The 15,595-nt window shown below is 34.2% G+C and overlaps 1 protein-coding gene across 4 annotated transcripts in view; it reads right to left on the bottom strand.

Moving 5' to 3' along the window:
- Nucleotides 1-135: 135 nt before the first annotated feature.
- LOC108573642 (UBA-like domain-containing protein 2) overlaps nt 136-15,595 on the bottom strand; it is a 36,493-nt gene continuing 21,033 nt past the window's right edge. For all 4 annotated transcript variants that reach the window (XM_017936114.1, XM_017936116.1, XM_017936115.1 and 1 more), the window contains 2 exons: nt 3,504-3,597; nt 136-558 (listed from right to left, as the gene is read on the bottom strand). In XM_017936114.1, coding sequence (XP_017791603.1) covers nt 407-558; nt 3,504-3,597 — 246 coding nt within the window. In that variant the 3' untranslated portion in view covers nt 136-406. The remainder of the gene's footprint in view (nt 559-3,503; nt 3,598-15,595) is intronic.

Below are 15,595 nucleotides of genomic sequence, written 5' to 3'. Positions count from 1 at the left end.
GCTATTCGCGCGATTCAGTAAGTGTGGAGCGTATGAGCGAGTGAGTGAGTGAGTGAGAGGAAAAAGAGAGAGAGAGAGAGAGAGAGAGAGAGAGAGAATGAGGATCTTTTTATTAAAGATCTCAGTTCTTCTAGAGATGTGCGCGCTTAAATAGTTATTTGGATTTTTCTCGACATGCGCACACACATATTCAGGAAATCATGCGTCCTTCTTCTAGGGATGAGGAGATACGAGTGCGTGAATCTCAGCTAATAATCACTCTCGTTGTCACACACAACGCGTATAATCCTTGAGAGCCAGTCAATCATTTTCTAAACCATGCCTCCTGTTTCTAAACATCGTTTACATCGTGCACATCGTGCGACCTCGGGATCTTGCGCACGGGCCGCCGAATCGCCAGTTTCTTTTATCTCTGCGGCTCGCCTAGGCCCAATTGTTGACTTTGAGTCTGCTGTTGCGCGTTCCCGTTCACGCTACACCGTCCCCCGTGATGTTGCGCCGCTGTTGTTCCCATCTGCATCGAGTTCTGATGTAATCCGTTTTGGTTCGGCGACATTCCTGTAATGGTACAACGCATTTCTCGTTTTAGTTTCTCTCCTGATTCAATCCTCTTCTTTATTACTACAAACGATGCTTCTTCGCGACACGTGTCACGAGTACTTCGTAACACCTACATCAAGCATGATCACGCTAACCTCTGGAGCATAGGCCCCGACTACTTCCATCATCGTACAACGACGTCGCCTGCACAACATGTCGAGCGAGTATTGCGAAGATGTTATATATCAGGATGTTCGGCAAGAGTTCATAGAAAATTTAAGGGGCGATTCTACAAGCCGAAATAAAACGAAAATCAAGAATGACAAAATTGTGTTAGAGGCTTCGTTGTTAAGTTATTAACATTTCAAAATATCCCTGCAACCGAGCAAACCTCCTTACATCAATGAATGTGGGGCACGGTACGTCATGACACGGGGAGTACAGTAATCCTCCAAACCACGCAGCAAACATGTGAATGTTTATAAAAAGAAGAAGCTACTCGTTACTAGTCTTTACATGTATTTCGAACAGAAGCATTGAAAGTAAGTGGTACATTAGTTCTCGATACATTTTACAGTTCTCAGGCTCAAGGTCACCTAATTATAAGTCGTTAAATTCGTCTTTTTAGTGGCTACAATACAGCACTAATGAAAAGCGCAGTGTCATTTAAAAACCTCGCGGTCACCTTGATATCTTAGGCAATTTAAGACATGAAAAGATTGAAATGCATTCTTCACAACGAACCTCACTGAATACAATTGTATTTCACTATAACATTTCTTTTCGTTCATAGGTAACGAGTTATTTCAGATAGCCGTTCTTATTGGTCTCACCCGGTATACATATTCCATTCGCACGCGTAGAAATAAAGATTTATATAAACGAGTTACAGTTCTTATCAAATGAAATGTGAAATTTTATCATTTCAAATAAAAGTGAGAAAAGATTGCGCTACTTACAAGGAACTCTCGAACCTAAGACCTTTCTTTTACAAAGTACTCGCCCTATTCACTAATTCACTGCGGATCTTTGAATACTAACTAAACTTCGAAGCTTTTGCAGGACCAATTTTAATTGTTTATAAAAAATATGTATTGGAATGAAATATTCTAGAGAATGTCATCTTTCGATCTCTAGATTCACCCCTCCAAATTTTGTCTAAATCCCCGAGGGTTCAATTGTAAGGTCTTCTTGTAATGCCGGGTCCACATTGGGCCAGAACTGTTCGCGAACAGAACTCAAGCAGTTGCATAGTTCAGCTTGCGGACAGGCCCTTTGATATATCACCTCCTGAAAGAAAAATGTTCGCTGCTTGCAAAAGTATCCATACCGCTGGCGAACGCGGTTCGCGATCTGTTCGCGAACACCAGTGTGAACCAGGCATAAGAGAACGCTATTCCAGTGATTGTGGCGATGTCGCGCCGCCGGTTTTAGTTCGTCAAACTTTTCGATAAAAATGTTTAAAGAATGCCAAAGAAAGACGGTAAATGGGTATTAGCGAATTTGGCGAATGGAGAAAGAGTATTCATTGTCAGTGAACTCAAGTGAAGACCCATAAATCAAGTATAGTTTAAAGCAAACAACTTTTTCCCTGTGACAAGTTAATCGCGTTAATTAATTTTAATTATTTCGTTTAATTCCAACGAAGAAATATTGAATTCTTGATCAAATGAACGAATAATACACAAAGTATTTCATCTATGGAATAATTTTGATTAAGTAACAAAATAATAATAATGCAATTTTTTCAAATCAAGCTTAATTGCATCGTATTATTCAAGCTTTTTTTATCAGTTGATAAAGTGCTATAACTTTGCAAAAATATGTATCCGACAAAATTTTTCAGGCCTGCAAGTTTCGCAGAATTCTTTTTACGAAATATTTTTGCTAAGAATTACTCCTTAATTTATCGTAATAAGGAATTTTAATTTTTTCACATGATTCTAATTCTTTTCCCAGTGAATTTAGCTTAGTTAGATTAATAATTGTAGATTAAATTAGATTAAACATTAAGAATTTATTCGTTCAATTTGCTCAAGGATAAGTACTTCGTTGATCATTTTATCTGGCACAAATAAACAAATGTCTAATTCACCATTTTTCGGAAGAGTGGAAATTAATTCAAATACGGTCATGCTTGGTATTACTTTAATACGACAGTCGCATCTGTGAATCATCCTCAACGATGTATGGCAAATTGCATCGACGGTTCTGGCCTACGAGCGAATAGTTTCAAGAATTGATGGAAATACTTTTGCGATAGTTACGCGTGCATGTTTTACGACATTTAAATGTGCTCTACTCTACTTTCTGTAATTCTTTTACAAAAATGTTTATCAGTTTCTTGGCATTTTAACATTCCGTATTTTCATATATTTAGGAACAAAGAGATACTTATACAGAAAGGTTGAACATTGTATCGCGTCCTAATTCGTCTTGATTTTGTGTATGTAGTATATTAAAATAATTTTCGACACATTGGTAAATTAAGAAGAAGAAACATTGAACCTAGGTGTGTCAGAGAAGTTCACGAGCACATTGCACTGCCATGGAAGACACTGCAATGTAGAAATATGTAGTCTGAACTTTAATCATCCGTTATATGTACCAGGTAACAAAAACTAATCTGTTACAAATTAATTACATTTAGTAATCCTCAGTCTTACAAATTAAAATGAAAGTTATCATTACAATGAATTTTTCTTACTAATATAACTATTTTCCTCACATCTTGACCAAAACCTTTGCCACGAGTCTGACACGTTGTTATAGGTTAAGGGGTTAAAACAGAAACGTTGTTTGGTGCACAATATCTACCAAAGGAAAATGTTATATGTATAGTAGAAAATCGCGAACCAATTTTAAAACAATCGTTAGATACCGATTAGGAGTAAAAATTTCAACATATTTTTGGGAGGATACGAGTTATGCGAGAGAGATGTAATAATAACAATGATACTTACCCGAGGGAGTTTTGTCACCCGCGGACATTTTGGAAAACGCTAGAAGTGCGTCAGGAAAATTTGGCGGCGTGGCAGGCGTATTACACGGCGTAATCTGCAAAATAAATGTACTTTTATTACGTTTACATGCCTCAGTTTGCATATCATTAATATAACTTTGTCTGTTTACATTCTTGTGCATTCCGTGTACAATTATTTAGGTCGAGACTGGAGTGCAAGACTATGTTGCTGGTTTGCAAATGGATTCCACGTTTGAAAATCGATACCTACGTAAACATCTTTCGCGTGTATTGTGCCGTATATTTTGCGTGTACATACTTCGCTGCAACGCCTAAGGGCGTAACGTTTGGATATAATGTTCTTATACGTTCGTACCTGCATTCAATTATGTCAGTTAAATATCGATTTACGATTTGTCACGAATCATATTTCTTATTCGATGCTTTTTATTCAGCTTTATTTACGTTCTAAAGCTAACAGTTCTCCCTATTTGCGGAAATGCTCGTTTCCTCTGCGGTAATTTACGAAGCTTACCTGCAATTTTTAGAACCCCATTTACGAGAAAATCAATACGGAATAATTCCGCAGAAAAATTGTAGTCAACTACCGATTGGCTATACCTTAAAAACGTTTACTATGTTTCGGACAACATTTGCGAGAATATCAACATCCACTTTGACAATAACTGTAATTAATTATACTTATTAATAACATCGTTCAAGAAACAAGCGATGTCTCAAGATATAATTCATTTTGTATTGCAATTTAAATTTTCTTTTGAAATATCCAGTTGAATATGTAGATTCGTAATACTGTCGCTAAATTTTGCATACCCTATTCCAGTTGTACTTATACAACCTTACATCGTAATACTGCTTTCATGCTTCGCAACTGTAGTGCCCTCTATGTACGATATTGGAATTTATATTATTCATAGTGTACGGGGTTAAAATATTGAAACTATAGCATAACAATAAGTACAGTATAGAATTAATTTTGTTAATTGAACTATACGCAAAATGAATCAATAAAGTCAATAAAAATGAACTTTATTCGTATTAAGTATTTCGATAAACATTCGAAGATATTACTTCTATCGAGGTGAAAATGAGTGAAGAATCTCACGCTCAAAGTTTTATTTCTAACAATAACCAATAACAATGCTTCGATGTGCGCTTGAACAGATACTCGATGTTAGATGCTGGGTGAACGTATTTGAAGTCAGAAAATGAGGAGCATAGAGAAAGAGTAGATAAGGATAGACAGTGAAATTTGAGGGGGGAGAGAGAGAGGGTTCTGTCGAAAATCAGAAAAATGAAGAGAAGGTTAAGAGAAAGTGAAAATTGCACGTTCAGTCTCACGCAGTTCTGACTGCCACATACGCGTGGAGTCAGCCTGACGCTGGCAAAACCTTGAGACTGTTGAAGGGAAGAATAGATGGAGAAATCGGAAGGAAAAGTAGAAGTGAAAGCGAAGAGTTGTACTAATGTAGAAAAGTATATGAAAAATTGATGTATGATTTATTTAACTGTTTTCGGCAAGGACCTAGTTGCATGCTCGTGTACTGCCACAATAGATTTCACGTTGTACCTTGTTGACTTTCTAGAAACGTAAGGCATATTTTAAAACGGATTACTAAACTGCATGATGTCAGTCGCCGATAAGAAAAGTAAACGTTCAAATTGTACCACGATAAGGTGATAAAACATTCATAAAACATATGCACGTACGTTTTAAACGTGTAAGAATGTAAACAAAATACAATAAACACTGGGTTATTCGAAATAAGTATTCGCGTGAATGTATGTCGATGAATCAGTTAGCGGACATCTTGACTGTTAGATAATACTGAAATCAAATGCATGTTTAAAATTAACAACGAGTTTACGTTCTCTGTGTGTTATTTAATTTAATACAATAGTACTTGTCCAAACGTAATGAAATAAATAAACATGAATCTATTAATTAATTATTCAAATATACGTGCAACTGTTAGTGACGTGAAATTTTCCCGATGATTGATTAACGTAGTCGAGTAATGGCTTCCTAACATGAAGCGATGCACGTAGGCAAATGAATTCAGAAAAAACGACGATAAAATAAAAATGATCTGGGAAGCTCAGAATTTCGGTCTCAGATCTGAACATTGTCGTTCGTCCAGTATTAGGCCGAGATTTGGCACACAGCTTATCGGAATGCCGCTGACCGAGAATAGTAACACACATAGCGACTGTCTGTCGACAGTGGTTCTCTGCCTTTCATAACGTTTTGAAATTTGAACCAAAACAAAAAACGCCTTCGGTCGCCACGGCTCGATGCACTTACCACAATGCAGAGAACGGTAAATAGTCACGTTATCGAAGAATTTTCGATCAACTGCGGATAACGGCAAGCACCTATTTATTGATAAAATTGCAAAAATCAACAACAGCAATAGTAATGATATAAACAGAAAGAGCAAGACGAGAAAGAAGAGCGTATTTTCTATCGCAATTGTAAACAGTTGGAAAAAAAATCTTTGATTTTAATGATAAGTTTTTACTTGAGGCAGAAGCTACGGTACAAATTGCGTAAACTTTATGTGATCTAAGAATATTTCATCGTCTACTATGTACTTCCATTGTGCAATAAGGTTGTATTTTCTAATGAATGCTTTCGAATAAATACATATATCCACTGATGTTATGTGTTGTACTAAAGCCATTTAATACAAGCACGCGTCTCGCAGCTCTGACTCGCGCTACGAATTGGTAACGCGCACTATAGTATATACAAACTATACTGCGAGCGTTAAACCTGCTTGTAAACACGTTGCTATATCTTAAACCTTGTCCATTCAAATAAATTCACTCCTAGACGTATTATTTTGAGGATATTTCGTTACACTGAACTATTTTGTTCGTACATACCGGAAAACAGAGTAATCGACATTTATCAAAGATAACTAAGCTATGAATGATGCTAAATTGGCACGATAGAATCATCTCTGTATAACTCACTTTTCATTGATTAATGCAGCCATATTTTCGAGATGGGTTTATACACTGTTGTTAGCTTGAATAGTCTCGCTTGTATTTCTTTTTTTTTAATACATGATAAATGATAGGAAAGATAAAGACATCTGATTCTATTGTTTACATTAGATTTTGTACGTATTTAACGAGAATGTGAAAAATGCTTGTATTACGTAAAGTCACAGGCAAGAGATTACAAAATCCGTATATAACACGTGTGACACGAATAGCATTACTTTACAAAATTAGTGTAAATATATAAAAAAATGAAGTCTTTATTGATTAATGTTTAGTATGCTTGATTTTATTTCCTATAATATCGGAGAAGTGAAGCATGTAATAATTTTGACGTTGCCTTTCATCACAGTAATTTTATCTAGAAAACCATCACCATACATACTCTGTAATACAATATTTACATTAGGAGATAATGCTGATTATCATGATACTGTACTTTCATAGTATCTGCTGAGTTGTATCTAACCATTATCATATCAAAAATTTCAAATTTGTTGTCTCACAGCATAGTGAATATTTTCCAACACATTTTCAAGAATTTTTAAATATTTTCTTGGCTCTTTTTTCTTTCACTAATTATTGAATCAAGTATTTCAAAGTAGGAAATTGTGCTTCTTATCACAACGGAACCGAGTAATATAAATGATGATAGAAACAAGGAAAAAAGAATAAAAAAATTTCGTTCCTTTGTCTCAGATTGTAATAATACACACATTCGTCTGTGCACAAATTTTTCTGTCGCAGTTCTTTCTGTTCTTCCAGAATTTTTAAAGAAATTGTTAACAATCTTCGTACTTTTATTTACTTTCTTTGAAATACCGCAGTTTGAATGTCCTTCACCCTTCAAAGCTTTTACTGTACTGATCTCTCTTTAACGAGGTTCCGCAGTTCACAAGGCAACGGTAACAATGCAAAATATCGTGGTTGAACGATCAATAATAACAACTGAACAAAATTAAAGAAGAAGATTATTTACATGGGCACTTATTTTGATTAGAAATATTCATATATAACTTAAGAATTCCGCAGAACAATCATTTAGACAAACTAAGATTGTCTCTTGCTTCATATACAGAGTGGGCCACGTAAAACAGGCCATCTAATTATCTTCTCTAGCTATGGTGGAACGAGAAAATTTATACATAATTTAAATGGTTTTAAAGGGTGAATAAAATTGAAGAAAATTTTGTTTGATGAAAGAAATGGCAAAAAGTGAAAGGAAATTTCACATCTAATTTAAAATTTTAGAGTCCACGGTCATTTTAAGGTTATGTTATTATGCAGGTTTCAATGCACATCAATGTCTGTTACAACATAGATCGCCTTGAAAAAAAAAAGAGCAAACAGAAAAATGGCATTTATAAACAAAATTTGGCTTCCATCGTATTCACCTTTTGAAACCATTTAAATTGCGTACAAAAATTTTCTCGTACCACCATAGCTGGAGAAGATAATTAAATGGCCTGTTTTACGTAGCCCAACTCTGTACATAAGAAGTACATTGTGATTTCAAATTTAACCTTGTTTTTTGTAAACAAAAGAATACACTCATTAAATACGTTTTATCTCTTTTTTAAATAAACGATATAATCCTTATACTGTTGACATAAACATTTCGAAAGCATTACTAGATAAAATAAAAAAGTAACTGAAAACTTTTGTAAGACACAAAACCTCTCCCATGAGATTATCCCGAAGAACAGAGAGAATGTATTCATTCCTCTATTTATTGTCATAAACAAAAAAGATCAAAACAATAATCTGAATTAAATGATCCGAATGTTAATAAATTTGTAACATACCGAAAGCTTGCAAACAGATAATTTTGATTCTACGTTTTTCCATTTATTGTACAAAAACCAAACAAACTCTTGCAGCAAAGATGAAAAAATGCAGATAACTTTCGTATTCAACAGTTTAGTATTCGATTTCATGGTATCCCATATAGTTAGGTTAGGTTAGGTTAGGTTAGGTTGAAAATTTGGACAATTTTCTTATGAAACGTTACTTTTTGTATTATCAGTAGCTATAGGATAGCTTCCTCCACGAAGAATCATGCAGAAAATGAAATCTCGATCTGGAGGAAGTCGAAGGCAGAAATTAACAAGGAAGAACTCGTTCAGCTGGATCAAGCTGGTCATGCCGCGTAATTTTACAAGCCTTCTAATTAAGTCAAATACTTCTCGTTATTGCGCAAATGTCTGGAAACAGACTGTGAAATTAATACAGTTCCTCCATCGGTTAAATGAATCGGCTTTAATGATGGCGTTAAACAAAGCACCATCTTGCAATCCAATTCAAGCAAACGAACAGGTGTCGAATAACACGGCAACAGTATATTATAATCGATCAAATTATCAAACTTGTAATGCGTGACTTAGTTAATTAACTAATTAAGCTTTCACGCGTATACAATGTATATAATATATATGGAAATTCGACTATACTTTTTTCCCCGATTCAAATATATTCCAAGGAAAATAATTTTTAGAATGATTAAAACCTGCATTATAGTATAATTTTCACGACTGTTCGTACATCAACGCGATGATAAGTAGGTAGAAATTCAGAAGATTCGGTTGGTAGAATGTCATCGTAATAAAATTCAGAATCGGTTTTGAAATTTCACCGAATTCAATACTAGAAACGATAACAAGCGATGAAACTAACAGAAACAAGTGCATCGAGATTTCCTGTTTCTCTTATCGAACTCTTACTCAATCTTACGATATAATTTCAAATCTTCCGTAACAGTACGTTTTTTTCTCATGTGAAACTGATAACAGAAGCGTGCACCCTTACGAAATTTTCTTCCGACAAAATACACGAAGAGATTATTCGTGTGTATTAGTAAACACATGCTTAAAATTTCGAAATGAATAATAAACGAGCTTAATAATAATTGTAAGCTTTACTTTGTTTTAATTTTGCATCACGAACGGATTACAGATATGGCACTGATGAATAATGAAATTACTGTATACAATATATACAGGGTGTCCAATAAATCAACTGCTATTACGTCACTTTGCTATTGATTATCTCTGTTCATATTACAGTATTTACAAGTATCGGTAGTGATGTTGGAAACTACCTCAAAGTGATTTATAAAATTGTTGTAAATTTGCTTCTATGCACGAGGCTACTTGATTATAATAATATTTCCCTATAACGTAATACAAAAAAATATGCAAACACCTATTATTTATTATTTAAATCATATCATTATCAATACTTGTCGACGCTAGCATAGATGAAAATAGTGTACGGTAAAATATGTTCTAAAGAAAATGATTCAATTCGAAAAAATAATTTCAATTTAACGAACGTCAGAAAATAATATTAAAACAATAATGTTAAAGTAATATCCACGTTCTTGCTTATAGATTGTACTTTAGTATTATCTCCTCTCCAGTAAAAATATCGTTCGAATCCTTCCATCACAGAATAATACTAGTATTTCCGAGATGTTTCTCAAAATCTGTCTAATTATTTGAACTTAGATGTCAATAACTAACAATGTTTCTACTGTGTTAAAACCATAAATTGGAACAAATAACGTTGAAGGCCATTTTCCTTTGTTTTACACGTAATTTGTCAATTGCACAATATTGCACTATGTTTGCTGAACGTGAAATTAATAGATACCAAATAGAAAGGTTGAAAGTATATTTTTTTCTCTGGTGTAAAATTATGTTTTGGGCGTGGCAATGTGAATGTCGTATTGATACTGTATCAGCAACTTCATTCTAACTTGTATTATGCAACCTTGTAGGCATACACGTACGATTGTTATCAATGTCGGTACAGTCACCAGTTTCAAAGATTTCATAAGAAAATCTTAGTACTCATGCTAGATTTGTCGTATGTAAGTGATTATTCGGTCAGCAGTTTTAACAGTACATTATATGAATGATATTACTTTTGTTATAGATAATAAAATGACGAGCATGATAACACATACAAAATAAGGAGGTCATTGATGACTAATGAAAAAAAGAGTAAATAAGAATGTCACTGGCGATATATCATTGATCTAAAATCTACATACTGGATAATCCAGGTACCTATTTTCACATGGACATTAAAAATTGATAGCTCCCCAATCGCTCAAAATCGCTCTAGCTCCCCATTTTTTGGTCATTTTTACGTTCATATCTGTTTTTCAGATGAAGATTTTTACAAAAATATATTAAGTATGGAATATATTATAAATAGTTGTACACATGATTTATTAATTATTTAACACGTTATTTATTATATTTATTTACATACAAATTAGTTATTTACTATCTAAATTACGTTTATTTATTAAGTAACTAATGGACAATTATTACATCTTATTATCGTTTCTGCGTAATCATCACAAATAGATCGCAGCCAATGTGATTTCCTGTGTTTCATAGAAGGATCTGACATAACATATATAACATTGTCGGTTTACTGATAAAACACACTAACAAGGGAACTTCGGTAATCCGAAATGTCCGATTTTTTTGAAACTTTATGGGTTTGTAGTGGACCTCCAGAGAAGTATAGGGCAATTTTTTTTTTGGCCCAATTTCGGTTCTTCGGGGTGAAAACAGCTCGTGAACGAAGATAAGTGTTACTCTATTTCCCTGTATATCTTTGAAACTATAGTAGATATAAAAAAATGATTATAATAAAAATTTAATGGCTTCTTATGCCTTATAAGACTGTGCTATTAAATTAATGAAAATTCTTTTTTTAAATAAAAAATCTTCCACTAACGTTGCTGTGAAAAATTTTTAATTTTCTATCATATCGAAAAATATGTGAAATAAATGCAGATAAATATGTCAATCTTATCGGATAATGTGATATTTAAATAATTTTAATCGATACGTGCTTTGTGTGCTGTCATCGTCGCACTTGGAACGATGCGTTATCAGGTACCAAGTATGTGTGCGAATCTATGGTATTTGTTTTTTCATTTATCTGCGTAACATCGCCACAAATCATATAAAAAGCATTAACAGCCGAAATTGTACTAATTTGGAGTTGCATTGGCACTTAAATTTGCTTCTATTTAATATTTAATTCGTTAATTGTTTTATTTCTTTTTTCACTGATTACTTTGATAACGTAAACAAAGACACAAAATTCATTATTGTTAAACAATCTTCTATTTATTTATTTACATAAATAAATTATTACTAAGATCATTCTGACAAACTGGACATTCATAACAAACTTTGGTTTTACAAATCCAGCAACGACACATTATGCACTGCACCCAGTCAGGTTTTTTGTTTCCCAGATGAATATTTCCCATACGCAGGGACATATTTTGCAGACATTATCGTTTTTAATTATTGATACTATTATTCATAGTCATTTGCGTTCCGGATGTAGATAGTGGTCTAGGACCGTCGAGCTCTTCAGAGTCTGATGGTTAAGTTAGGTGCTAAGCGCTTTCCTCAGGACTATTTTATTTCCTAGTCTTTTCTTTTCTATGCATTAGTATCTTTGTTCTGCCTTCGAATGTTTTGTAGCATCTCCAAACAGTTGTCTAAGGTACGTTCAAAAAGTGGATGAACTTAGAGCTGCCAATGTAACATCGGTACCTGAAAATGTTCCACCAGTTTACGGTACTGTATCTTCTTAGCATTTGGTTCGTTGTGCCTACTCCAAATTTTGTTTGATCATGAAACTGAATTATTTCCGGTTTCTTTTTCGGCCCAGAAATAGCATTATTGGTATTCATTGTAGAAATATTAGTTAAGTATGTAAGAACATATGGTAACATTCTCATAGAAGTGAAATAGGGGTGAGAATCCTTCTCGTGGTTTATACGGTGCCATTTCACTTGGAATATAATTTTTATTTGTTTCTTATTAATAACTGTTAGTTTCTACGATAAAAGATGCTTTGCTAAGGCCAGCGATGTAAAAAACAGTTATCCATTGTAAGATTTCGTGTGGATCTTTGAACTAAACAGATTTCCTTGACACTTCTATTGCTCTATTCCAAACTCTTCATCTCCTTGAAGAGTCTTATCATTCAGAAAATTTCATGGTAATGCACGTCTGCTGTGTATAAACAATTGATTATATTTGTTTATAGTATCCATTCAATTTCACTGATTTGTTGTGTACATGTATTTATTTATATTTGTAAAATAGGGTTTCGTTAATTGTGGAAGAAAAAGCGCTAAATTTTGAAAAGTCTAGAGTAGTGTATGTTGTGCATACACAACAAACTCGTAATCGACTTCAATATTAAATTGCATTGTACTTGCAAATTATTCTTTCCCTCAAATTAACACAATAATACTTAGTTTTGCGACAAAAGAGAAAACTGAAAAGTTTTGGAAAGGTATAATCATCACTGTATATCAGATCTGCCTAAGTAGAACGTTTATAATAAATAACCAATAACTTTAGTTATTGACATAAAGGTCAAATAGAAATTTCTAAGTACCGCTTAAAAGTAAACTAAATGAACGAAGATAACAAGGCTATCGAGCAGAAACAACAATAACAACAACGAACAGTTTGATTTTTGCTGGTACATCGAACGGAAATTAATTTAAGGACTATTGATTTCCCGCTTCATTTGTAACTGTGCGATTTAAGTACATAGGACTGTACCACGGTCAACCTCGTGATTTAATCCATTACAAAATTGAATGTTCGTTTGATTGATCGAAAACAACTGCTTCGTCACAAATTGTTAATTCTTCTTCTTAAAACTCAAATATGTTTTTGTATTTTTGTAATACGTTATAGATTATACTTAAATATAGTTGTAGATTAACCAAATATAACTCGTAAGTTGCTTTTTTAAATAAACAAATCTGTGTAGTTGCGATTAATATTCTAGAAATTTGTTTCTCTCATTGACCCTTGGTACATGTTAAACTCGTTTTTGTCTAAAAAGCACTCGTCTCTTCGTTTGTTACTTAACACTTTATTGACCAGGAACGCCAATTAGCGCACTGAAATGTATTAAGACGGAAGTTTTTGTTTTTACTCTGAATTGTCTTCGTTGTCGCGATACAACGAAGATAATTATGTGAATTGATTTGTATTTGGATTATTAACAATTCAGAATTCACTTCTGGTCGTATATTTAGTACAGTGTGTCTGAATTGACTCAGAACGATTGAATATTTCGTAAACGAGCAAAGATACGGAAAAATTATTCCTGCAAAACTTTTTTGGTACAGAGCGTACATAGTTTTTTCTGTAGGCACAGTGGTGGTAGGAAATTTCAAGGTCAACTCGATTTTTTAAACGAAATGCTACATCTTTATATTTACAATATGATAGAGTTTTTTGAGGCGAGTTCAAAGAGGTGCAACATGATGCACTTCTATATCACAGAAGGTCCTAAATTAGCGAGGTCCCAAGGACTCCGGTGAACGCGACTCTCGATTTCCGGTTAACTAAATTGATCGTGCAATTGAAGCGAAACGGACTACACCGTTTTCGGCTGAATACACCTGCTGTGTCGAAATGAACACAATAGTAGAAACTAGTAGTTACTTTGCACGTACCAATGTGTTCGAATTGGAATACCAAGTATTATGCCGTAAGTTAGTTGCTTCCCCTTCGATACGTCTATATCGAAGAATGTATACACAACTTTCCTCTTCAACATTTCTCAGCATTTTAGATATTATCGTCCGACATACATCTATGATCATTATACACAACTCATTCACATTCTTAATGGGCGTATTAAAAACTGTTTGTTTTAAGCTGTTGTACCTTGTGGCGGTACCTCCTACATTTCACCACCAGAGGGACGCGGACCACTGACCATTCTCACTAGTCCTCGCCAAGGCTCCTATTAGTATATATACAACTTCTAACCTCAGTCTAATCGTCCTCACCTACGGACCTCAAGCATAGAGCCCAGTAGTCAAATCAAATCACACCCTATTTAAAGAACTCAAAATAGATTTTTACGCATAATCCTCAACGTTTCAAGGGATTACCCAGTCGTCAAGTTCCACGTAGAAACTAATATTCCTGACCTTCTCACACACATCATCAAATCTCTCACCCATAATACATTCAACCATTCACATAGCAACCCCCTAATTAATTAACAGCATAGGAAACTACGACATACCAAACATCCCATGTAAATCCAAGCGTGATATCCCTAGATTCTCTAAAACCATCCTCACCTTCAGTAAACCATCATGTTAACAGGTTTTTCAAAGTTTTATCCTGCATGATGACTCATGAATACAATAAATTAAATATTCGAGCATCATCGCTAATCACTAAGATTTCAGGTAATAAGGCATCCAACTCCTCGCACCGCGCAACCCCCATTCAAGTGAAATTCAGAAAAGAAAAGAACCGTGCCCCGCGTTTAAGGCACAGGTCTCCCAAGTAATCTTATTAACGAAGTTTAACTTAGGACGGCTCAGAATGAAACACAATCTTTCTTTCTCATTCCTTTCCCGCCTATTCTCTCTCTATTTCCTTGCTCCTTCCATAACCAACAGTCATAACCTAAATTCCCGAATGTTGGTGTCTCAAAAAATCGCATCACGTCAGGAATATTGGGCGAAAGATGATGTGGTCTGTTTCGCATCAATTGCACGATCAAGGAGGGAGAAGATAGTCAAGAAATACATCATCACGTTTGCACACCTTTGGACTCGTCTCAAAAATGTTAACATATTGTAAATAAAAAGGTATAGCAATGCATTTAAAAAAATCAAGTTCACCTTGAAATTGCCCCTCACCACTGCAGCTACAAAAAGAAAACTACCTACACTCTGTACCAAAAAAGTTTCGCACGAATAATTTTTCCCTATCTTTGCTCGCTTACGAAACATTAAATCGTTCAGAGTCAATTCAGACACACTGTACTGTAAAGCTGTACACTTTTCTACCGTAAATTTAAATAATACACAAATTAAAAGCATACTATCAAGTTCACACAATTACCAAACTGTCACTTATAAAGTGCTCTGTATACATTGTAAACTACTTTAAATTGTAAATAATAGAATTGAAAATATTCTACGAAAATAATTGGTATATAATAATTGATACTTCCTCCCGTTTGCTG

Source organism: Habropoda laboriosa, unplaced genomic scaffold (assembly GCF_001263275.1).
Source record: "Habropoda laboriosa isolate 0110345459 unplaced genomic scaffold, ASM126327v1 scaffold128, whole genome shotgun sequence".
NCBI classification, from domain to species: Eukaryota; Metazoa; Arthropoda; class Insecta; order Hymenoptera; family Apidae; genus Habropoda; species Habropoda laboriosa.
This window is presented reverse-complemented; position numbering and strand designations above follow the sequence as displayed.